The 26,961-nt window shown below is 37.1% G+C and overlaps 1 protein-coding gene across 3 annotated transcripts in view; it reads left to right on the plus strand.

Annotated features, from left to right (window-relative positions):
- DISP1 (dispatched RND transporter family member 1) overlaps positions 1-26,961 on the plus strand; it is a 213,801-nt gene that overhangs the window by 167,156 nt on the left and 19,684 nt on the right. For all 3 annotated transcript variants that reach the window (XM_014794722.2, XM_004439682.2, XM_087424386.1), the window contains exons 3-6: positions 19,387-19,416; positions 25,399-25,522; positions 26,351-26,478; positions 26,831-26,928. In XM_014794722.2, coding sequence (XP_014650208.2) covers positions 19,387-19,416; positions 25,399-25,522; positions 26,351-26,478; positions 26,831-26,928 — 380 coding nt within the window. The remainder of the gene's footprint in view (positions 1-19,386; positions 19,417-25,398; positions 25,523-26,350; positions 26,479-26,830; positions 26,929-26,961) is intronic.

Genomic DNA, 26,961 nt, shown 5'->3' on the forward strand with positions numbered 1-26,961 from the left:
TAGAAGTTTAAACAGAAATCTGATTAATGACTTTGTCTTCATTTCCACTTATATATAATTGAGAGCTAGACTCAGATAATTTTTTTGGTCCTGGCCAACACCAAATATTCTGGGTCTTTATTTTTTAGGTATTATTCCAGGACTTTTTTTTTAGGTGTCAGCCATTGGCCTACTATATTGGCTACCAGAAATTAAAACTACTTCATTTTAAAGCAGTCCTTAGGAGAGATTTATTTAAGTGTATTATTCGATTGTCAAAATATCTCCCTCTAACGCACAGTTAAACCCTACGTTGAGCTTCAAATTGTATTAATTTTTTTTTTCCTGCTCACACCCGACCTCCTTCTCCCAAAGCTTAAAATTCGAAGTGAGCGGCATGAGTATCTGGTGAGTATTTTGGCTTGAGGATTTTAGACTTCATTCCAGCATTCCATGCTCTTAAGTTAGTTAAGTTTAATAAGATTTTTCTGGCTTTCTTATGAGCTTTTCTTGGATCTCTTATTAGTGATTATTATTCACATCTTATTAAGAAAAGTATATACTATCCTCTTAGCATGTTTTGTGCAGGGCTCACAGCAAGAGTCTGGCACAGAAAGGCTTGAGTTTAAGGGCAAGTGCTTTATAATTTAGTGTAACTTTAAAATGTAACACATGGGGCTGTTTGCTTTATAACCCCCAATGAAACCATGCAAATTTAACTTCATGAACAGAGGACGAATGTTTTCTTTTAACCAAAGCTACTTTTCAAACGTTTAAAAGTATTTTTAATTAACCAGTTGTCCTTTTCAGTATTCTAATTACTTTAAACTGTTTCTTTAAAAAAAAAAGACATTCTTAGTTCCTGTTTTGGGTGTGCATTGCAGGAGACCAGAGCCGTGTGGTATTTTGACCTTTAGTACGGCCCCTCCCCACTCCCCCTTATAAGTGGCAGAGACAAAATATGTTTGAAAATGAATTTCCCATGCCCTGCCTCCCTCACCTTTCACTGACCAGCAGAATAGCTGCCCGTTAACTAGTGATCCCCTAGGCCTTGGAACTCTATGGTCTTAAGAAGAAATAATTACTAGTATCAGAGGAAATGAGTCCCCTCCCCAGTTCTCACCCAGCTGTGTATAACACAATTCCTTTCTTGTTTGCTGAAATAACTAGGGGAAAAAGAGCATCATTTTTTGCCTGCTTCTAGGACCAGGCTCTCCTAATAAGAGAAAAATTTCTTTTTAACTTAAATTGGAACTCAAGCTGTTACTTGACAGTCGGATTTGTTCCAGCTTTCTGGGGTTTTGAGTCTGAGTGGGACAGACAGAGATCATGTCTGTTATGTCCAAGACATATTTCTCTCTTGGAACATCACATAGAACAGCCTTCAGGGGTTACCAAGCTCGGTTACTAATTGAGATAAGTGTTAGTAGATGGGAAAAGCGTGCGGTTTCGCCCTTTGGCATCCCCATTGGATAAACGCCCTTAAGTGTCAGGAATTTTTCTTTTGCCAGCAAGTTTTGGCTAAGTTGGCAAGGGGATTTATAAATATGTGCAAAATGCACATTTCTATCATTGTTCACTGCAATCTTTTATCACGTCTGCAATATTCTTAAGATCTTTAGGGAGAAAATTGCAAATTAACAGCTAAGTTGGAGGGGAGTTGTTCTCAGCTAATCAGTAACCCGTGAATGTTTAAGTGGGCTTTAAAGTAGATAGAAGTGAAGACAACAAAGGAAATTCAGCAATAGAATTGCCCATAATTCATAGATATTTCAGCATTTTCTCCAGTAGATGGGCACATTCCTGTCAGTTAACGAGAACATAAATTTGTATGTTTAAAGTGTAGACATTTGTTATTGAAGATAGGAATGGTCATAATTGGGGTCTAGATATATCTTGAGAGGTAAATTCAACATGGTTTTAAGTATGATTTTAGTATCACAGAGTTTAGAAATTAAATATTTTATTTTTCCTTAGTTACAATAATTAATCTAAGACATTCTGTTTAGAAATCATGATTTAAAAGAAAAGCAATTCTTCATCATTGTGAATTCAGTCTATAAAATTTAAATTATAGAGTACGCCTAAGTGGAACATTGTAAGTATCCCATTAAGATTTCAAAATGGGAAGAGATGAAGAACATTTGAAAGAAATATATCTCCTCTTCTCACCTCCAGATGTAGGCTTTGCATGGAAATATAATCAGCTATAAATGGCTTCTACGTTAATGATGTACTTGAATATATCTGGTCTTATAAGCAATTAAGAATGTTTAGTTTTCCATCAATATTGTAATTAAGATTATGTAACATTTAAATTATTTCTTATTCTGCTATCACATGAATATGTCCTTTATGTAATTTTATAACAAAATGACCTTCCTAGGAATTCTGATAGTAAGTTTTATCATTACTACAAATATTCTAAGGTATTCTAAAATAATGAATGATAGTTTCTCAGTGTGAAGCGTTTTTGAAAATTCTTTAAAAATTATGAAGATGAAGTGGAAGTTGATCATGCATTGTACTTGTGCTTTTGGTGAAGAAAATGGACTTTAATGGTGTAAAGTCTCAATTAAATTTATAGTAACAGTATTAATGATTTTGTTGAACTCTTACTATAGACCAGACATTGTGCTATATTTTACATGGACTCTCTGATTTAATCCTGAAAACAACCCAAGGAATTCAGAGCTATTATTATCTCCATTTTATAGATGAAGAAGCTATAGTTTGAAATAATTAAACAGTGTTTAAAAGATTAATTTAAATTAATTTAAAGAGAGTTATGTCCTGGTCTGTCTGACTTGGAAGCCTTTCCTCTTAATCACGTCTTGATGCTGCTCAAACATCAAAGAATGAATCTTTTTTTTTTTCCTAAAACTTTTTTTTTCAGTTTCAGCAGTAGTTCAAGAAACAACTGAGTGCTTGCTATATAGAAGCACATTCATTCTTGAAATCATGGAGCTGAAATTGCACGGATCACACAGATAATCTTGAGAAGCACAGATGATTGGCCTTGGGCGGCCCCAGTCATTTTTAGGTCATGGAAATGGCCTGTTCACAGTGCCACCTTGCACAGACCTGAGGAGGAATCCTGCCTGATTTCTCCGATCTCTACCGTGTCCATATTGTACTGAAACACCTTACCTGGTGCAGGGCACACAGTGGGTTCTTGGAAATGCTAGTAGTAATAAATAGATTTTCCACATTTTAAGTGTAACGTATCCTTTTTGGAGGAGTCGTTTGAATTCTGTAGTTTAAATGTTACCCTCCATTGCTGTCATCTTCAGGGTTTTGGATGCCTTTGCGCCAGCTCCCAACACTGCTTGCTATAAGAACAGGGACACTGCGGACGTAACTCATAGTGATTTCATGCGGTCTGGCAGAGCTTGGTCCTCGCCGCTGACTCGGAGCGCACTTCCTACAGCGGCTTTTTTTACATGCTCCTCTCTCTCTCATTTACTCAAACCATGGTTTACTCTCTCAGTACCTGGGCAGCATCACCTAACTTTGTGAAAACCACTACAGTATATGCTACAGTATAGCATAGAAGTTGAGAGTGCGGGCCCTGGAATAGACCGTCTAGGTTCAAATCCTGCCTCTATACTTATTAACCGTGTGAGTTTGGGCGACTTATTTAACCTTTCTATGCCTCAGTTCCTCACCTCTAAATCTATACCTACCTCATAGGATTGTTGTAAGAATTAAAAAATGTTTTAACATGTCAAGTGCTTTGGCACTTAATGAAGTTCTGTAAATATTGACTATTATTATTTTTAATATATTATTGTGGGGGATCAGAATTGGCCACCCCAAAATGTCTCTCTTTGGCTTGATTATTTTTAAGGATAAGAAACTCTGAAAGGAACTTTGACCTTCCCCCTAAGGGCCTAAAAGAATTTAAGATAGAGGGCCTGTCCCCAGGACAGGCTATCACCATAGATAACTCTGGGTATTGGTAGACTGGGAGGGTCCTTGCTAAGCCCATTCTTATCAAAGTTCTATCTACCAAACATTTGCTTGTCCATCTCCATGTGAATTGCCTGCCTCCCCTTTGAAGCCCCAAACCACTTCCCCCAACATCCTCCTTTGTCTTTAGCTGAAGATGGTATTTAAGGTGGTGGCTTCAGCCATTTTGGTGAGTTATCAGTTTCCTGGGTTTCTCCCATGTATACATGTTATTAAGCTTTGTTTGATTTTCTCCTGTTATTCTGTCTCATGACAATTTAATTCTTACACCAGCCAGAATGTCCCAGAGGGTAGAGGAATTGTCATCCTCGCCTACATTATACTTAATACTTTCACTTTGCATCACGTCTTTCATTTTTAATGCCTTGCCATCTAACTTCTATCATCATCCCTTTCCTGGCAATACTCAGGTCAGTGACCTCTTTAACAAACTCATCTCATTTCTTCTCCTCCTTAACATGTAATCTCTGTTTACCACACCTTCTTAAGCTGTTTTCTTTTTTGTATTCCATGACCCTATGCTTTTCATGACCCTGTGCTTTTCTTTCTTCTTATCCTGTGTGCTGTGACCATTTCTGCTCTCTGTTACTGTTGATGGAGCTTCCTCTTCTACTCTTTCACGTGACTGTCATTTCCATAATACCTTACTGTTGTTTTCTTACCTCCTCTCAAGCCAGCCCTGGCGGTCTAGTCGTTAAGAGTTGGCGCTCTCAAGGCTGCAGCCCAGGTTCGTTTTCCAGTCAGAGAACCACACCACCCCGTCTGTTGGTTGTCACACTGTGGCGGCTGTGTTGCTGGGATACTGAAAGCTCTGCCACCAGGATTTCAAATACCAGCAGGGGTCACCCATGGTGGACAGGCTTCAGCAGAGCTTCCAGCCTAGACAGACTAAGAAGAAGGACCTGGCCACCCACTTCTGAAAAATTGGGCACGAAAACCCTGCGAATAACAGCACAGCATTGTGTTATATAGTGCCGGAAGGGGAGAGGATGGTGCAAAAAGAGCAGGGTTCTGCTCTGCTGTCCACAGGGATGCTAGGAGTCAGAATTCACTCCACAGCACTAACAAACTCAACTGTTAAAATTTCAGATCTCTATTTCCTGCCTGTCTTTCTCATTGTAGTGGCTGTCCCTATATTCACAGTAGCATGTAGGACATCTTCATTTAAGTATTCTGCCAAAGTATCAAAGTGTCAGAGGAGAGCACTTTGCAACCTTAAACTGAAGCATGCTTTTGTTAATTATACTTAAGTAAGCATAGCCACTTGTTGTAACTAGGTATTGTTCACTCAGGGAAGATCTTGAACTTTGGAAGAAACTAAAATGTAAGGAAGCAGAACAATATGGATTTTTTTAATAATCTATTCAAAAGTAACGTAATGACAGATAACAGTACCAGGAGTAGTTTTGCTGTAGATCACCGAAGTTCTATTGCTCATCAAAGGCCTTTTATAGGTAATCTAAGATCTCTACCTTGCAAGTCGTTTGGACAGATACTTCTAAAACTTTGAGAGTGAAGATCAATTAAGACTTACTCAGGAGTCACCCATTTAAGATGTTACTAGGACTTCATTTTTATGTATTTTCCTAAACTTGAGCTAACCTGAATTTTAACTGTCTAAGGTTCTACTTAAACTTTTATCTTTGGCTGTCTTAAAAAAGGTGATCCTTTAGGCAAAACTAATCTGTGGTGATAGAAGCCTAAATGTGGGTTATCTCTGTGGGCAGGATACGATTATTGATTGGAAGGGGTACAAGGGGGCCTTTTGGGTTGCTGGAAAATGTCCTATACATAACTTGATCTGAGCAGTGGTTACCTGGATGTATACATATGTAAAAAATCCATCAAGCTGAACACTAAAATTTGTGCCTCTTACTGAATAGGAATGGTTTAAAGGAGTGACATAGGGATATAAGAATCTCTCCCCTTTAATCCTAAAATTTCCTTTCACCTTCTTGCCCAGTCCATGTACACTTGGAAGGCAGGGACAATATTCTATTAATTTTTGTATTCCTGATTATACAGTGGGAGGGGGCTTGGAAGCAAGAGGAAGGCTTACGGGTTAGCACACTCACCTCCAAGGAGAGTTTCTTAATAAACCCAACTCCACTGTGAGCTGCCATCTTGCTATGTATGTGTGTGTGTGTGTGTATTTATGTAAGTATATATATGTTTTGCTTGATTTGAAATGGCAAAGTTAATCTGCATTTTTATTTCAGAATCTAAAAAGTAAAATATTTTGTGACATGAGCACATTTTTGCACTTACCTTGGCTTAATTGCTTTCCCACTTGCATCTTCTGTTAGCCTCTCATCTTCCTATTTTGGTACTTGAGAGTAGAAACTATATCTTTTACTTTTTACTGTTCAGAAGTGCATAGTGAGTTGGAATTTTTAGGGTGGAGGAGAGATGACAAATGAATGATTTAATACTGGTGAGAAAATAAAGGACGGTCCTCAGGCAGCCTTCCTTAGGGAAGATAGTAACGCATCTTTTCCACCCCTCTGCCAAAGATTTTATGATAGAAGTAAGCCAAGATTATGGAAAGATTTAAGTTTTCCATATGGAAGAGCCAGATTTAGGGCCAGGAAGAATGAACAGAAAAGGTGTTTTTAACATTTATGGCAAGAGAGAGCCCTTGGATTCTACATATGTAAGCCTTTTCCTCCAAAATACCTCAACCTATGACATAAGGCAGGTTCTGGGAAAACTTACTGTGCTCAGTTGACTTAGAATTGAACATGGGTTTACTTTGTAAGGAATATCTGTGCACATGTAAAGCATATGGGAGTCTTGCTGTAATTCTGTCCTTGAGGCTCCTGCAGGTGTCCTGTTATGTTGTTCTGAATGAGACTTCTGGAATTTCCTCTAGGATCTTTGTTCTAGACTATAATGTAGCATGCACATGTCATCGGAGAATTAAAGTTTTCATATTTGGTTGGGGGCCCATTTAATAATCTCTTCCAATATGTCGCAAACTGGAATTGTTTTCAAGTACAAATGCAAGAATAACACTCTCAACCCATTAGTTCTCTAAAGGGAATTAGGAATTCCTAAATGTATTCTGTCCTGGGACTTGCCTATCTTGAAGCCAAAGTAACTACAACAATGTGATTCTGTGAAAAGAGTTGGATCAGTGGATCCACTAGGACAGATGAAACAGACCTTAGCATGTATAAAACCTTAGTAAAGAAAACCTCTTGATAGCTCAGTGGGCTCCTGACTTCCACCTAACCTCCATTCTCAAATGGGGCCAGACTAAAATTCTTATCTTCTGACAAGCCAGGAAATCATAGGCACTCCTCTTGCAGGAAGTGGGGAGGCAGAAAGTAGATTTCCATATTCCCATTACTGTCTCAGCCCAGTTTCTCCAAATCTGGCTAAGAAGATGGGCACCAACTAACTGAGAGATTTCTGTTACCAATATTGTAGTCCTGGAAGGACCAGTCAATCTCAGAATCCATTTCATCCACATTGATAATTAAACCCAAGTGACCAAGTGGTCCTAGATGGCGCCAAACCACAACCTGTGCTAGGACAGATTCGGATGGTTCAACAAGACCATGGAAATTCAGTCCCCTAGTGCACCATGATCGGCTCGTTATTCTCACCATATCAGATGCCATATATTTTATGAAAATGAATTTTTGGACTCGACGTTTCTGCTTAAAGCGGGCTTTACAGAAGATGATACTTGAAGTATCACAAAGATTATTCGGTAAGTGGAGTTGGGAAAAACTGACATCTGGACCAAGGGTGACTCTTTAACTGTAAAAGTAGTCATAGAAATTACAAAGGATAATTACAACTGTGGAAAATTTAAAAATGTATGTCCAGAAAACTCATGTTAAAAAACATAACACGAACTAGGACAATTGTGATGTTTCATAGCTTTAATACAGGGCTCTTATAAATAAGTAGGAAAAATATTTATTAAGCAAAAGAGACATAAAGCAATGTATTAGTGTGATTACAATTGTGTGCATATATTAAATAAATTATGGAACATTATACAGCTACTAAAAATGCTGTTTTCAAAGATTTAATTACATGGAGAAAGCTCGTAATCAGAACTGATAACACTTTATGCATCCAGTATGATCCTAATTGTGTATATATTTAAGGTGTATATTTAGGCACAAAGGAAAAAAACTGAAAGGAAATAGATCAAAAAGGATTACAGAGGTTAGATCTGTGTAGTGAGAGTATGGCTGGGTTTTTTCTTCATAATTTTCTGCATTTTTCAGACTTTAAAAAAAGAATGTGTAGTTTTATAATCAGAAAACAAAGCCAACATGAAAACAGAAAACATATCTCTTTATTAAAGCTTTGCTCTTCCTTTGAAAATTAAATTCATTTTTTTTACGATGGACAAAACGTAGTAAATGAAAGAGCCCATCAAAGGTAAGTTTTTTAAATAAAAAGCAAAGATTTTATTATATTGCCTTTCTTAGATGGTAGATGGGAGACTCAGAAGAAAGAGGCTTTTGGAAATTTTAAAATAACTCTTTTAACTTGACCTCTTTTAACTTGAACATGTTTGCTCTTCTGGTAAAACCCATTAGGTTGGTGAATTAGATGATTCCTGACCGCTTCTTACCCTGGGCGTCTTTGGTAACCTGGCATGATTTCCCACGGCGTTTTTTCCTCCTTTGACACACACCGGCGCAGACGTGTTCCTGGCATCACAGTTCATCAGTCTCCGAGTTCATCTGACGTTAACAGACAGGGAACTCTTGCCCCATACTCCCACCTAGCACGTTTTTCATTAAACCATTTAGCCGTTTTAAAAAAGCCTGTCTGTCTAGCTATTCACGTAAAGAACCAGCATTCTTTTTCAAAGCATTTTAAAACACTAGGTCTTACCTACCTTATGGGGCAATCGTTTTTCCTTGATTATTCGCGTGAAGTATTTCAACATAGAGTTTTGATGAGGGGAGCCTGGCTTCACAGCTTTTGCCATATGGCAGAGTGTTGAAATACTTACGTGCTGACTTGAGTTATTTGAAATTCCACAGGAGAATACAAGAGAATTTCACAGCAGGAAAGGACCTTAGAAATAATTTAATCCAACTCTTTTTATTTTACAGATGAGGACATTGAAGCCAAAGAGGTTAAAACCCAAGATTAACACCCAGTTAGTAATAGATCTTCTTACGTCTCATTGTGGTCTTTTTAATACAGTGTCCTTAGAATAGGTTCCTAAACTTTATTTCCTGGTGTTTGGGTATCATTGGCGTATAATAAGTTTTGGGATTGCAAACAGAATCTACACCATTATGAATTAAATTCAGTGAACTTAAAGTTTTAGCCAAGCTGCCCTAGCACCAGAGTGTAACAAGGACCTCACTACAGCTTGAGAACACATGGTCCCACCATGTTGGCATTTTCCTTCGGAAAATTCTCATTTTTCCTCAGTCTAATTCTTTTACGCTGAGTTGATTTTCTTTTTTTTAACCTCAGACTTTTGGCTGAGAAGAAAACCCTTTTCTATCAGTATTATTTTTATAAAAACTGTGTTAGAGTTTACTCTGATCTTTATTAAAGCTTTTGATAGTTATTTGAGTTACATTAATTTTTAAGTTAAAAAAATTAATAAATATGAGAAAATTTCGTGAAGGAAGACCTCAATTTCACTATGTATTGTTGTTCTTAAAAGCATAACTAAAGAATTTCTGTAGAAGTTGCAGGAATAGTCTATCTTCCTGGTTAGTAAAATGAAGATGTCACAACAGCTGCAAGGTATTGGTTACACTGTTGGAATTCATTTTGATACAGTGGATTTTTATTATTTTTTTAACTTTCCCCTCAAAGTTTTTTTTTGATGGCAGGTGTGACTTTTAACCTTCCAAACTCAAACTTGTATGATACTGAGTAATTTTGTAGGGGCAAAATAATCCAAAATATGTGGGAAATGAATTTAAGAAAGAGTAATAATCTTTCTTGTAATTTTAAACTCAAATAATAGTTCTTACATTAAACAAATATAGACATGTTGTACTAAAAATTGAAAACCAGCAAATGTTGGAGGAGAAGATAATTGGCAACTTTATCAATTATGATTGTGTTTATACTTTTGATCTCTAATTGATGAAGGCCTTATCCTATTAATAGAATAGCTAACTTAAACGTATTTTAAGAAATACAAATATACTTTCACTGAGGTTATAATGAAAGCACAAACTCTTATTTGTATAATTTATATAGTTTATAATGAAAATGCAAAACATTTTTGAGATCCATAAAATTTTGAAAGTGAAGAAATGTTTATGTATGTTTCTTATCTTAATGAAAGTAATGAAATATATTTCTTGAATCACGCTTAATGTAGGCCCCAAAAAGTATTATAAAACTGTGCCCTCAACCTCCAGACTAATCGTTTGGACAACCTCTTTGTTTGATAATACAAATTATCACTAACTTCACTTTGGTAGGCACTGCTACTATTTTTAATTCATTATATAAAGATATGTTAAATGTAGTTTTAGGCATTTCTAATTGTATTTAAAGTGCATTATTATATATAAATATTAAACAACAGTGAGTATGGAAATGTGTTATAATGTACATAGGACATATAAACCTTGGTTTATCCAAAGTTTCACCAGAATTTTTTCTTGTAATACCATGTATATTTATGATAACTGACACTCATAACTTTGATTCACATATTTGTATGATTCTCAGAGGCTTTCTGAATCATTAAAGGAAGATTAAAGTCTTTTCCATTTTTTTCTCTCAGCACTGTATACTTGGGTCACTGTAGTAGCTCTCAACCTAGTCTCCTTATCTTTAGTATTTCCCCTTTCTGGTTCATCCTGCACATTGCCACCAGATCATTCATCCTAAAGTAGTGTTTTCCTCATATCCACTCTTGCTCAAGAAACTTTAGCAGCCTCCTATTTCTGTTACCCACTTTGGTCTCTTGCTTCCCCTCAAACACCCCCTACTCCAATAAACTGCCCTCCTTACTATCTCATGATATGTCCCATTGACATTGCTCTTGCTGTGATGTGAAGGTGTCAGCGTAGGTCTTGGCACAATGTTTGTTTCCTTTCCCTCTGCCTCCTGTTGATCTACCTGGAACCTACCTGTCCTTCAAGACCTAGCTCAAATTCCACATCTTATGTCAAGTTCGGGGGCTACTCTTTGGACTACTCTGGTCCAACGTTATCTCCCTATTCCCCATTCACTTCATGTTTGTACTGTATCTTTAAATTCTGATTATTTTCTTGTATTATTCTCTATTTGTTTCTTGTCTAGACCTGGCAAATTGTCTGAGGCAGTGGTTCAAACTCTAACTGTAGACTCCACTATAAGACCTACTGAGCCAGATCCCTGGGGAGGGGCCTGGACGTCCTTGTTTTTAATAAGCTACCCAGGTGATTCCAATGATGATCAAATGACTTGGTGTCACTTAAACTGTGCAGTAAATACTTGAATTGAACAGAATGAACTATAGATTTTGTATTAAATGCATTTTGTCTTAAGTTCTCTGAAAATTTATGATCTGTGTATAATGTTATTTCCTTTCGTCTAGTTTATAGTTAGCCAGGATGCCCCATTCTCCCCAAATTCTATATCAGTGAGAGAAATTTTCAAATGAAATATTGCAGTCAGGTGTACCTAAATGAATACACGTGCAATTTCCCTTTATAAAAATTCTTTTCACTTCTCTTTAATTATGCAAGTAATTCATGAATACATTCTCATGAAGAACTCAAAAATACACAGTAAAACTCACTCTTGATTCCTTCCCCTGTGGTAAACAGGGCTGTTGATTTGCCGTGTTCCCTTCTGAATTTTTCAAACCATTTACGTATTTTGTGTTTAATTTTTCCCATAAATACAATACGAATTATTTTAAAACTTCTCACTTTGTTCGTGTTGGTGCTCTTTCCATGCCAGTGTATGTGTGTGTTCATTCTGTGTAGTGTTCTATAGTATGGAGTTACCACCATTGATTTAAGCATCCTTCTGTTACTAGATGGACACTAATAGGTTAATAGGTTGCTCTCACGTTTTTTCCTTACTATAAACCGCACCTCAGTGAACATCCTTGCATATACACTATTGTGATCATATACTATTTGCTCTTAAATAAGGTCTTCCTGCACTGCCTCTTTTCCATTTTCAGTTCCCAGGCAATGTCTCTTTGCTTGCGTCAGTGTACTCTTTTTCAGGTTATGGCCAAAAAGCACGGGATCAAGTCAGGAAACCTGCTTCTAGACTCTGCCTTGACTCGCTCTATGATCTTGGACCGTTTCATCCTTTGTGACGTGAGAACAAAGATTAGGTGGGAGGACTGTTAGGGGTCCTTACAGTTCTAACAGTCTCTTGTTCTAATTAGGCTTGTGGGTGTGATGTCATTCATTTTTATCATATTCAGCTAGTAGCAAGTGCCATTTGAATCTTGTAAAGTAAATCATAAAGGTTCACAGTGCTTATGAATAAAAGGCCATTACAGTTTATTCCTCATTAGTCTTCTGCATTACTTCTCACCTGAAACTGGAATGCCATTTCCAGATGAACTAGTGGTAATGATAGTAATAGCAGTAGCAATGCCTTTTTTCTTTTGGGTAATGCTCAACAGTTCACAGAAGCCTGTTACGCATATCAGCTCATTTTTAGGTATCATCCATTTCCCACAAATCCTGAGAAATTAAAAGACTTGCTCAAGATCATTCAACCAGTGAGTTTCAGAGCCCAGACTTTACCTTACCTTTTTTGATTACTAAATTCACTATTTTCTTAAAGACAATCTCTTCATACTCAAATATTTATTTAATTTATGCTGAATTTCTTTTTCAACATTTTAAAGTGCTTGGTGTTTATTAGATGCTCGTTAAATGTTAGACCTCCACTCCCAGCCTTTTCCTCCCCCTCCTAGTTTATTGGATGGTTTGTGTAGTAGTTGGGACTCGGTTCAGTTATAACAGTTCCAGACATCAAGATGACCGACACTTTTGAGTCAGCATCTCTGGAGCGGTCAGCAAATGCGTTACGCAAGTAGTTGTGGTTATTGTTATCCTTCCAATCACTTGACACAGACCGTAAACATTTAGCTCTGGAGCATGAAAGATGAATCAGAGGCCAAGCGTAGCTTGTCTACAGGGTATCTGTTTCGTCTTCACGATGGAACCCAAGTGTGCCAGCAATGATTCGTGGAAATACTTCATGATGAAGACTGGTTTTGTTTGCGTTGGAAATCTTTTAAAGAATGCTCATCCAAGTGTGGATTCTTTATTTTCAGATACTTTCTTCCTAACATACCAGCACTGAACTGAAGTTATTACTTGCAGAACACCCTTTTACACAAAGGCAATATGGCACAATCCAATGGGACTTTTGAGACTAAAATTTGCTACTTTCAGCACTTTTTTACTTAAATTTGGTTACCATGAAGTGGAAACTATATGTCCTTCATAACATTTTAGTTGTTCAGAACTGTACAAAGTGATTTTTTTCCATAACTTTGATTTTCCTGAATGCTAGGAAGAGCTGTTTGGAATTTGTGAAACGTGATAGTGTCCCTTTGTAAGTTGTGATATTAATTCTGCAGCTATGTCAACAATAGAGTTCCCTAGACGGGTGGCATGTTTCCATGTTTTAGTATTCCCATTTCTCTCACCCTAAAATCTCCCACTCTTTCCCCAAAAGTTATTAAAAGAGAGAGAAAAGATGAGGGAAACAAAGAAGCAGACCATTTATAGCTTTTCCACATTTTTTTCTCTTTCTTGTTAACCTTTTTCCTCTCATACTTCCTTTTTTCTATTACCTTTTTAAAAAATTTCCCTTGCCTCTGTATCTGCCCCAGCTCCCATTATTATGATTACTCCGCTCTGTACCTCCCACCTTCCTCCTTCGGAGAACTTTATAGTCTAGTTATTTGTTCTTCTAACCGATACAACGCACATACCACAGTTCACTGGTCATCAGAGTCCTGGAGCCCAGGTTCTCAACTACTATTGCAGTTCTCAAGTGTGAAGTGCTGGGGGCCATTTATTACTAATTATGAGTACCGGAGTTTGTAAGCGCTTTATTTTTTTTTTAAAGCAAAGGTACAGAGCTTAGCCCTGTAATAATGTCACTGTCACGCACTTGCATACAGAAATGCTTTCTTGCGTGGGAGAGAAAGAGTGACACTCCAGCTAACGGTCTGGGAATTTTGTACAACCCAAGCTCATCTATGCCACAGCCGGTGGGAGTATGTCGTGGAGCCTGCCGGTGTCATCTGCCTTGGGGCTTTTTCTCGGCAGAAAAAAGGCGAAAAACCTAACCAAAGAATAGGCAGATGCTCCCACCTGTGTTTTATTGTTTGTTTGTATTGTTGGTTTGTTGTTATTTTGACCGTATGGTATTCAAAGCTGAATGAACCCTGGAAAAATATGGTTTCTCTCTATAATCGAGGTTAGATTTGCTCACTTGCTTGTTTGTGTTTACTAGCTGTTATTTATCAACATGAGACTGAGTTTAGGATGAAAATCATCCTGCAGGTTTTATTAGATAGATATTAAAAGTAGCAAATCGGAAAGATTTTACAAATGGAGGAAGACCACTTTTGAGCGATGCAAGTGTGTGGTGGACTCCTTGGCTTGTCTCCTTTCACAGATATTTTCTGAAAAGAGATGGGAAGGGCAGAATGAAAGATGGCAGCACTGTGGATCAAACAGTTTCACGTTTTACCTGTAGTTGTGGTTTGGGTGTTTCAAACATCTGTTTGTCCTGTCTCTTAGTATAAAACCTTAAAAGGGATGTTATATTTTCCCAGGAGATATCTTTGTGGTAACCTCAATTTTTCTTTTTCAACTGATGTGGACAATCTCTACTTATTGTCTCAAATTTAACATAAAGAGAAGCCTTTACTCAAGCAGAAAGAATGCGATGAATCTATAGTTGTTTCTGTCTCTGGGGAGTAAACTAGTCATAGATGCATGTATTTCTCAGTGTAAAGAAAAGTTAATGGGAGTGAGTAGGAGGAAAGAGAATATTTACATTTGTTACAACTCAAAATGTATATAATAAAATATCATTACTTTGCAACTGCTTAGATGATCTATCCCAGAATTGTTGCTCTGGGGATCACTTTAGATCTAAAGATAGCAAAATCTGTTAACTTCTCTTGGAAATTCAAGAGGTGGTTTCAAGGATGTGTAACTGGAAAACTGGGAGTAAACAATTTAGGTTTTGTGTACAAGTTAAGTGATTGGTTTCTTTGTTCAGTATCCTACTCTCTCTCTTTGTAAAAATAATTTTCTCTCCTAGCTCATTAATAGCTTCATTATTGGTGTTCTGAGAGCATATTCTTTAAAAATCAGTGTATGGTTGTGGTGATGGATGCACCACTCTGAAAGTACTAAAAACCATTAGCTTGTACACTTTAAATGGATTAATTATATGGTATGTGAATTATATCTCAATAAAATGGTTATATTAAAAAAATCAATGTGTAGTTATATTTGCAGATATTGTAGGGTTTTTTTTTTTTTGGTAGATTTACCCAAAAAAAGTAAATGTTCTTCATGACCTCTTCGGTAGTAAACATTTTTATTGAAAGCCCCTTTTGCATAAAGCACCTTTCCAAGCCCTCACCAGCTCAGGGGAGTTGCGGTGGCTCTTTCCATCTGTGCACATTCGGACGGCTCTCGCAGGGCGAGTGTTGGGGGTCAGGAGGCTGTGCCTTACTACGTCCACACGCTTCCCCTCCTAGCGTTTGACATGGGTGCTTACCAAACCTATGCATGCGGACTAGGCTTGTTTTTGTAATGAGATCATTTAATTAAATTTTTTAAATAATCCATTTATATATGGGTTCTAAAAGAAAGAGTTGTTTTTGTGAAAAGAAAATTGTAGACTTTGGAGAGACTAGATAAAGGTAAGTTGCTATGAATAAAATTGATGTTGAATTAGGCATGAGAGAAACAATTGTAAAAGATTTGGGGGAAAATCGTCAAAACTTAGATGTGTATTTTAGTCAATATACTCAGGATACAGTAGTGTACCCCCTTATCTATGGTTTTGCTTTCCGAGGTTTCAGTTACGTGATCAACTGTGGTCCAAAAATAGCACTGTGTCACAATGCCTATGTCATTCGTGTCACTTCATCTCATTGCGTAGGCGTTGTATCATCTCACATCATCACAAGAAGAAGGATGAGTATGGAACAAGAAGGTATTTTGAGAGAGAGACCACATTCACATAACTTTTATTACAGTATAGTCTTAAATTGTTTTATTTTATTATTAGTTATTGTTGTTAATCTCTTACTATGCCTGGTTTATAAATTAAACTTTATCATAGGTATGTATGTGTAGGAAAAAACATAGTATGTGTAAGGTTTGGTACTATCCACTGTTTCAGGCATCCACTGGGGGTCTTGGAATGTACCCCCTATAGATAATGGGGGACTATTTTACTCACAATGATCTTAAGTCGTTTGAAACTGGAAATCATAGGCAATCCAGTATGGATGGCTTGTGTAAGAAAAGTTTGGCAGCTGACTATACATATAAGTTTAAGTTACAATTAGATTTTTTGTTTGTTTTTGTTTTATTGTTTTCTGAGGAGATCAGCCCTGTGCTAACATCTGCCAATCCTCCTCTTTTTTTGCTGAGGAAGACTGGCCCTGGGCTAACATCCGTGCCCATCTTCCTCCACTTTATATGGGACGCCGCCACAGCATGGCTTGCGAAGCAGTGCATTGGTGCGCACCCGGGATCCGAACCGGCGAACCCCAGGCTGCCACAGCAGAGCACACACACTTAACTGCTTGCGCCACTGGGCAGACCCTACAATTAGATATTTAAGGAATGTATATGGCACTTTTTTAGAATTTTTCGCTTTAGTTAACCTTTCTGATTAACCATCAAATGAATGGTTCCGGGAACATTGAATACGAGGGCCTCTACTATAGGATTCAGAGGCACAAACAGAAACTTACAAAATGTAGTAAAGTGATAAAGGAGGTTAGAATTGACAGATGGGAATGGGCTGAAGTTACAAAGTGTGTATGTGTGTGTGTGTGTGTATGTGTGTGTAACAGAAAGAGAGAGAGAGAAGAAACAGGAAATAAAACTAAATTTACCTATGTTGATATTTATGTTTCCATATTCTTGCTATCCATTCACTAGTACTGACTTCAAAGCTGATGAGCCTGAGAAAAGTAATAAAAGATGCTCATTCATTAATCCAACAAACTCTGATCTGACATCCACAAAGGACCATACATTATAGTCGTTTATGGAGATGTGAACACAAATAAGATATGGTCCCTCTCTATGCCTTTAATGTCTTTATTTAGTACATATGTAAAAAGAATGCAATTTTTTTTATTCTTTAGTAATGCTGTGACTATTCAGTCTCATACTTGGTTCTTAAAGCAACAAGTTCTCTTATGCTCTCCTTACTGGAAACTCTGACTTTAAATTCCACATCTCCCAAAAGAAAGGATACTTCTCTTCCTGTATGGCAGATTAATACTTTATAATTATCCCTATATTCTGTTTCTTTTTTCCCTTGGTTTTACAGACAGGCACACAGGACAGAAAGCATCAAATTAGGCATCAAGAGACGTAAGTTCTCATTACAACTCTGCTCCTAAGACCCTGAATGACCAAAGGCAAACTGAGGCCCGCCTCTAAAAATAGGACTGGAAAGCAATTGGAATATATATTCTCTAAGATTGTTTCCAGTGCTTGGAATATCTGAGATTGTTCCGTCTCTTTGATTTTAATATTTTCAATGGGCTTAGAGTCCCTAATGGGCATGTAAATAAAGCATGAAATTTAGAACATATGCATCTTTCATTTAAACAGATTAATACAAAGTGCATTCTAGAATGTAAGCTCCATGAAGTTAGGGACCCTGTTGGTCTCATTCACAGCTATACCAGGACTTAGATAAATATTTTTTTAAGAGTGAGTACATGTATCTTAGAAATGTGAATGGAGAGGGAAAATAAGAAAGAAAACTTTAGATCTCAAAGAAATTCCAAAATAGGGTTCTAACTATTGGAAGAGTAATAGCTTGAAGTAGGAAGATTGGAAGACAGACTTTTGCATTTTATTTTGTTTTGTTTCCTCAAAGTATAGGACAGCTGTGGAAGATTTTAGGTTAGGAGAGAGTATACATGTAGGAAATCCATTCATTTATTCAGTAAGTATTTAAGTAACCTCTCAGTATTAGTGTAATGGCTATCAAACTTTTTGATCTCATGACCCCTTTGCACTTTCAAAAATTATTAAGAATCCAAAGAGCTTTTGTTTATATGGGTTATATCTGCTATGTACCGTATTGGAATTGAAACTGAGAAATATAAAATTTTTAATTTGTTAATTCATTTAAAAATAACAATAAAAAACCCTTTACATGTTGACATAAATAACCTTTTTTATGAAAAATAATATATTTTCCAAAACAAAAAAAGCTTTGTGAGTTGATGAGCATTGTTTCACACTTTGGCAAATCTCTCTGATGTGTGCCTTAATAGAAGACAGCAGGATTCTCATATCTGCTTCTGCAGTCGATCTACTGCAATATGCTGTTTGGTTGAAATATATGAAATTATGGAGAAAATCTAGCCTTACACAGGTATGGAGTTGGAAAAGGGAGGCCCTCACAGACCCCGTGAAGAGTCTCAGGAACAATCATGTGTCTTCAGGCCACACTGTAAGAGCCACTGTACTTGGGAATGGTGAAACATGAGCAATGAATTTTCTTTGTTCATCAAATATTTCTTAAGTGCGTACCATGTGCCAGTAAATAGGAGAAAATAATCTGGTAGGAGTGAAGAGTTTGGCGGTTGAGACTTGAGTTGGAGTTTGGAGTTTCTTTTGACGGCCTGTATACCATATCGGGGGCAGGGGCCAGTACAAAGGATGAGAGGGAATAATAATACAGAGGAGAGCTGATTGAAATACAAGCCAATACTTGTTAAAATGGGTTGCTGCATTGGATCCTAAGAAGCAAAGATAGAGGAGCAGCTCCTCCATCTCAATGTAGGAATAGACTATTTCTAGTACTAGAAGAAGGTATTGATGTCCTATTTTTAGTAAAAGGTGTTGGGGGCTCCTTGACAAGTAAGAAGCAGCCCAGAGTGGAGGCAAGTATGTGGATTCCTGTTGTTAGAGAGATGAGAGAATCTATAGCTATAGGTTCAGAGAATGTTGCCCAGTGTGACTATGATTCCATTAGGAAGGTGTGATGTGAGTCTGGGAAGGAGCCACCTCCAGACCAGCCACCTGGTGTACAAGGTGGTCAGCATTCATTGTTAAATCCATGTGTGTTTACAATCTTTCAAATAGATTGTCTTTCTTGACCCTTCCAGGATTCTTCCACGAGGAGAGAGAACAAGTAGAATGTTAAATACATATATTAAGCCTTTGTTTATGTTATGGTGCCTTGTTTCTGATTGCTTTTCCTTTGCTTTTTTTTCAGACCATCCAGACCTTTCAAGTTACCAAAAAGGTAAAGTAATCTGGATCATCTTATTAAATAATAAACTTACTTGCATGCTTTTCTGCTTCTAGTATTTTCTCCACATTTTGCTGCTGTTTCCACCTTCCTTGCTCATATTTTTGTGAAGGAAAAATAAATTTCCCTTGAGTTGACTGCTTGAGGAATCCTGTATCTCCAAAAGTGATTTTAATCTCAAGGTAGATTTTATGCCTTTAAATTCTATTTGCGTTTAATCATTTATATTTGCCTAATTATTTTGCATTCCTTCCTGTAATGGATTGGCTTCTTGGTGTCTTACTCATTGAGGAGAGAGACACTGTTCTGCTTGAATTCATGGCAGTTTATTTCAGATGGGTTGTCTGTGTTTCTTTCTAAAAACTTGTTACTGTAGTAAGATGGAGGTATTCTTGTAGGTAGAAATTTTTAAGTTTTATCTTTTCAGTAGAGAAGCAAAATTTTAAATGGATAAGAGTTTCTGAATAAAAGCATTGTCTCATCATATGTCCTTGTACATTGTGGTTCCAGATATAATAATGTTACACCTTAAGGAACTCTTAAGTGATCTTTGAAATTCACTTACTACAGAAGCGCAGATGCTGATAACTCTGAAGCCTGCCTCAGGAGGGTTATTATCTCTTTGGAGTAAAATTACTACACAAATTTTAATCAGTAAATTCCTCTTCCATTTTTAAAAAATTACTTTTTTTAAATTGTGGTAAAATATAGATGGCATAAAATTTACCATTTTAACCATTTTGGAGTGTACAGTTTTGTGGCATTAAGTACATTCACATTATTATGCAACCATCACCATACTCCATCTCCAGAACTTTTTTCTTCTTGCAAAACTGAAGCTCTGTAACCATTAAACAATAACTCCTCATTCCTCCCTCCTCCCAGCCCCTGGCAGCCACCACTCTACTTTCTGTCTCTGTAAATTTGACTACCATAGATACCTCATATAAGTGGAATCATACAGTATTTATCCTTTTGTGACTGACTGATTTTGCTTAGCATAATGTCCTCAAGTTCATCCATATTATAGCATGTATCAGAATTTCCTTCCTTTTTAAGACTAATATACAATTGATGACACTATGTTTATCTATTTTTGAAAAAAATTATGGAAAAAGGTGAAGGGAAGAGGTTATGTAAGTAAATATGGCATATTAAGAAAATGAGTTTCCATTTTCTAGAAATAATGAGGTCTTCTCAAATGACTACAAATTTTGCATTTTGGAAATATTCGTATATATTTTTTCTCTGTTAATAGATTGATATTTTTAAAAGTCTTAATTTCTTCTTTTCAGTATATACACACATAAATACAACTTCTTCAAAGAAGCCTTTACTGATTCCCCTTTCCCACCCTAACTGGAGTAATCTCTTCCGTCGTTGAATTCACAAGACATTTTATATGTATTCTTCTAAAAACACATCTCTTTTTGCCTGATTTTGTAGGTATTTGTGTACCTGTCTGATTTTCTAAATTAGGCTATAAGTTCCTTGAGGGCAAGCTCCACGCCTGCTGCTTTTATATTCCCAGAATATCCTACACCTTTACCATGTAATGCTCTTTGTCCAATGAATTTATTGCTTCACAAGGAAGAATGAGTTCTGTATCCTGTTTTCTTTTGTGAAATTTCTCAAGCTTCAGTCCTTCCTCCCACTAAATTGATAGTTGATGCCACTGGGAAAGTTATTAATCATCACGTTTTGAAATGCTTACCCTTAAAGGACATGAGAAATAAGGAAGATTTACAGGGAAATAGAAAGGAAGAAACCGAGGAAGAAGAGATTTCTAGAAAGAAAGGGCTAGCTAAAAGGGTTAAATATTGCTCAGGTCAGGGAAGATGAAAACCAAGACTAGGTGATTTTGGCCGTTTCAGAAGAGTCATGAGAACAAAAGCCAGACTACAGGGGGTTAAGGATTGGGTGTTTGGTCAGGACAAGGAGGCCTCAGGTCCTGGGCACTCACACTCTCTGAAGCAGGGATCTCTGCTCGGGAAGGAAGGGGAGAAAGAAGAGAGTTTCCAGAAAGGCAGCAAAGGGCAAAGGAAGAAACCCTTGTAAGCTGAAAGAGGAAAATTTACTGTGGAGGGTCTTATTATAATACGCATGGCCCATTTAAAACAGGCCCCCACGTAATGTCGTAATGTCGCTTGAGCATTAGTTAGCCCTGTAAGACACTTAGTTTATTTGTTTTAACAGTTATTTCTGATCTTTTTCCAGAGTAAACCCAAATAATAAGGTGGCTGGGAATCTATGAGTATATTTGAGGGACTTCCCATTGGATACTCATGAAAATTCCTGCATGGCGGTAACAACCTAGACCAGGTGCCAGGGAGCGTGCCCACTAACTCAGATCCACACTTCACCCATGAACAACACATTTCATTCACCCGCTAATTCTGTTTCCTCATCCTATAAAAGGAGGATGCATCCTTCAGATCTGTGTACTATTTGGGACTTAATCTATTGAGAGGATGGTGGGAACTTTTACACAGCAGTGCCCTGGATAGAGCTGCAGGCCTTAACCTAGGCAGCTGGTACAGCAGTAGGGCCTCAGGGAAAACTGGCACCTGGTTATTCCGTGGAAAATGACTGCCTGCTGTAACCCAGGTGTTACAGAGGCGGGTTGCATTTACAATTATGTTGTGGTGCTGCCTAAAGATTTCCAACATTAGAGCAGGCAGATGAAAGACAAGTATTATATGATATGCAGAAGAACATATTATAATAAAAGGAGAGGTCCTTTTGAAAATTCTTCTCATGCACATGTGGTTCACTTTTTAAAGAAAATAATGTGCAAGTTCTTTATTCTTTAAGCTTGGTTAGAATATATACCGTGAACCTAGACTCACCAAGAGTGGAATTAATGAAAAAATATAACAGTGAAATTTATAGGCCATTTTTAATTTCCTTTACTTCTCCAATTTTCCTGCTTTATTAGATTTTTATCTTTATATTGCAACCATTGTCTGGGTTTCATATTGTATATGAAAATTTTGTTTCCCATGTGGTGCCAGAGCTGTACAATATCTTAGCATAGATAGCAAGAAGAGCAGAAATATCCTCAGCAATATTGTGGTATTTTGGAGAAACACTAGTCTGAATAACTTGACTCAGAATAGTTGGGGCTTTCCCCCATGGAGCTTTATGTACTCAGGACGGTGATTCCATTTCTTAAGTGTGAGCAGTTGTCTCTAGGAAAGGTTAGCATGTGAAACATCTGCTGTGTGAGGAAGTGGAATTCTAATATAGTAAGGGTAAATGTGTTTGGAAGAAATGTGCTGAAATCACTAATGCCATAACGTTTCCATATGTAGTCAATGCACATATGTGGTATATAGCAGTGCTGTCAAATCAAAACCAAATGTTTTCAAAGGGAAGAAAAGCAATTATTGAATGAGGTTTTTAAGGTTGCTGTGCATGTGTGTGCAGATTTTTCAAGAAAACAAAACAAAAAGTCATTATATGGGTAAATTAAACCACAGCATGAAAACGAAGCAATTGGGGCCCACTGCCCTCTATTGATAACACGTTTGTAGGTAAAAATGCATGACTTCTGGTTCATTTGAAAGAAAATTGATCCCTTTAAAGTAAAGTATAATGAGTAATTTTGTCAGCCTGGGGCCATTTTCATTTCACAGGGCTGATATTTTAAAGGTCTAAAATGTAAAGGACTCTAAGTCTGAGGCAATGAAGAGAAAGTCTCAAATGTGCTATTGACAAAGGACTTTATTGCTTCAAAACCAGTTACTTTCATCTTAGTTTGCATTGGGTGGAGGAGGAAATAAAGTGTAGAGACTATAAGCATTGGGAGTGTTCTAGAAACAAGCAAAAGCTTCTGACCACTTGGTGTTTGCATTTGAACAAGCACAATCAGCGTATTGTGATTTATATGTTTTCATTACATTCAGAATTATTCTTAAAAGGTTATTTCATCTTATCTAGCATAATTTTTCCTTAATGAGTTTTGAAATCAGAATTTGCAGTCTAGTGACTAACGTTCAAACTTGAGGTCCTACAGATGTAGGTGATTTTGCGTAGAGAAGTTAACTATTACTGTGGCTTAGGAATTTAGTTTTTAAATGTGAATTTTGGGAAGCCTACATTTGTGGCAAGTTGACTTATTCCTGATGTCTTTTGTTTCTCTGGTGTTTGAAGCAAGAGATAGTATCACAGTGGTTAAGAAGCCAGACAATAGAAGCAGACTACCTGAGTTCCTAGCTTTGTGACTTTGAATAAGTTATTTAACCTCTCTGTGCCTCAGTTTCATCTCATAAAGTTGTTGTGAGAATTAAATGAGATGGTAATCTATATAAAACATAAGAGCAACTGATACTTCTCATAAGTGCAAACTACTATGCTTTATTTTCCTAAAATTGCTTTTAAAAGAACAATGAAACATGCCTGTGCAACTGCTCACTTAAAGCTTAATTGTGTTATATTTTAATTTCCGTATTAAAATTTAATTTTAAATATCGTCACAAAGCTAGATCTATGAAGTTGAGAGATCAGAATATATTTCTTTTTCAGAATAACATTTAGAGCCACCAGCTTTATTTAAACTGCCAGCATGATTTTGAAGAAACAACTAACAAATATATGAGTAAGAAGCCTATTTCAAATGAGCCAGAAATAGCCATCACAGCAGCCAACTGAGCGAACATTGTTGAGAATCTGAGAGTAACTGTCCACAGTTAAATGTTTTTTTTTTCTTCTTATAAAAATTCAAGAAACCTGAAGTTGGCAGAATGTATTTAATTTAATTAATTAATTTATTTTGGTGAGGAAGGTTTGCCCTGAGCTAACATCGTTGGCAATCTTCCTCTTTTTTTTTTTCGCTTGAGGCAGGTTAGCACTGAGCTAACATCTGTGCCCATCTTCCTCTATTTTGTATGTGGGATGCCTCCACAGCATGGCTGACGAGTGGAGCAGGTCCACGCCTGGGATCTGAACCTGTGAACCTGGGCTGCCGAGTCGGAGCACACGGAACTTTCACCACTCTGCCATGGAACCGGCCCCCAGAATATATTTTAAATTTTAGAAAAGATCAGTTTAGTCAATTTCTATTGGGCACCCAGTTCATATCAGGGTCTGGAAGGGTCAAGATAGTAAGGCACGGTCCAGGACCTTGTGGAAGGGACACAGATACAGGTCTTTCAAAGATGGTTGAATGAGGATGTGAAAGGGCATCTGAAAGAAGGGGCTTGATGGTGGGATTTGGTAACAGAGAGGAGTCTCCGAGATGTAGTAAGAGACTACAGCTAGGCTATAGTTGTTGGAGAGTGAAGGGGTGGTAGGTACATGGGTGTTTGTTCATTTAGTCGATGGATAGTTACTGATCACCTTTTAAAAGGTACTGTTCTGGAGGCTGATACTGCACTAAATAAGTGAATAAAACAAAAATCTCTGCCTTCATGGAACTCCCAGTCTAATGGTTATATTCATTATAGTTTTAGGTAAAAGAAAAGTTACAGGTTTATCGGAAGTGTTTTGATAATTCTTAAGATTTACACTACATGAACCCGTTTATAGACTGAGTTCTTTTTCAAGAACTGATAGAGTAAAACTATGGAGAAAGGGAATAACTGGAGAAACAAAAGTTCTGGAAGAGAGGCAAGGAGGATGGATCCTCTGTTAAATTTGTTTTCCTTCCACTTAGGAAGTGTGGATTTTAGATCTTCCCTTTCCCAGGCGCACACGTAGATATAAATTGTTATTTGTGAGAAACGGATGTTATTCTGACTCTCAGTAGCCTGTGGCACGTGACCACTGCTACTTTATCTCAAAAGTGAGAGGACAATGGTCTTGTAATTTTCTGCTACAATTCCATGTAAGTACTTAGTCTCATTAGATCTTTTATTGATAAGTACCTGTACTTGATCTGAAATATCAGGATTTAACAAATTGCTGTCTTAGGTAGCAAAAAATGCTACATTGCTTCTAAGAGGCCTTCTTTGTAATTTCTCCCTGCTCCTGCAGTTATGCGGCCCTCATAGCCGATTGGCCCGTGGTGGTCTTGGGCATGTGCACTGTGTTCATCGGGGTCTGTGCCTTGGTTGGAGTCATCGTGCCAGAGCTCCCTGACTTCTCTGATCCATTGCTGGTAAGGATAACGGAGCCAGTAGAATCTGTTTCTCTATTTTCTTTAGCCCCAAATCGTCTCAAACAATTAAATATTTTAATACATGCTGCGTCATGTTATTTAGTATCCCATTTCTTTTAAAAACTTCTCAAGCCATCAGTAAGTATACAATTCTCTTTCTGAAATGTGAGGACATGTTTTATCTGTATTCTCAGGTTCTCAAAAGGTCAAGGAACTTGTTTACCATCAAAAATCTGGAAATTTTGCTTCTCGGTCCCCATGTTTATGCTATGGGGACCATAGCAATGAACTGGAGAATCTGCATACTATAAGAACATTTTCATGAAGTCTTTAAGACTGAATGTCTCTTTTTCCCCAAAGAAGATAAAGGAATTTCAGTATTACTAAGAGGTGGCAGGGTCTGTTTTTAGTAAATGTTCCTCTGGAGTGGAAAAATGGGGAAAATGTGAGCAAGGATAACACTATACTCTTTGTAAAACTGTAACATACATAACATAATTTGACCATAATTTTTATAACATAAAAAATAAGTATTTACTAAATGCTTAGGTTTGAATTTGAAAGAGAAGCTTCTGATAAGTTTTTTTCCTCTTTCCTGAGACATGTACCATAGCAAGAAATCATAGTGTTTTCTCACAGTAAATAGGTGATCATTATTATGTCAAATCATCTTGTTTTAATGCAGTTCACCTCTGGAGTATCTGTGAGGAATGTCTGTATTTTCTGTTGAAAGCCATACATCACTTGATGTTGCTTTCCCAAGCTGTTGTAGCTATACTTAGCCTGCAATGAAGTACACTAATGGGTATTTGTAATATTCTGCCTTAGGGTTTTGAACCACGAGGGACTGCAATAGGCCAGAGACTGGTCACTTGGAATAACATGGTGAAAAATACAGGCTACAAAGCAACATTAGCAAATTATCCCTTTAAATATGCAGATGAACAAGCCAAAAGGTAATCATTTATTAACTTTTAGACAAAACATTGCTTAGTGAATTCCACTTTTAAACAGTGCCTGAGCAAAAAGATTAAATGTAAAATGTGTCTCGAAATCTTTGCCACTGAATTGGTTTAAATTGTGATTGTCTTTTAAGATTTAATTGTATTAGGATGAAAAAGTGAGGATTTGGGGGTTTTTTTCTTTTTCAAAAGTGAAAAAATTAATGTTGATTGCTTAGATTAATCTTTCCGACTTAATATCAAGTGCTAAATAGGTCGTGATTTTGAGGATGCCCTGTTATGATAAGCTCGTCGGCCTTGAAATAGCTGGTACTTTGTTGAAGACCAAATTGTTGTTCCATTTCAGCCATCGGGATGATAGATGGTCAGATGATCATTATGAAAGAGAGAAAAGAGAAGTTGACTGGAACTTCCACAAGGACAGCTTTTTCTGCGATGTTCCAAGTGAGTGGCATCAATGATGAACAAACCCCTCAG

This window comes from Ceratotherium simum, chromosome 36 (genome assembly GCF_057802395.1).
Source record: "Ceratotherium simum simum isolate JZ-2026a chromosome 36, ASM5780239v1, whole genome shotgun sequence".
NCBI lineage: Eukaryota > Metazoa > Chordata > Mammalia > Perissodactyla > Rhinocerotidae > Ceratotherium > Ceratotherium simum.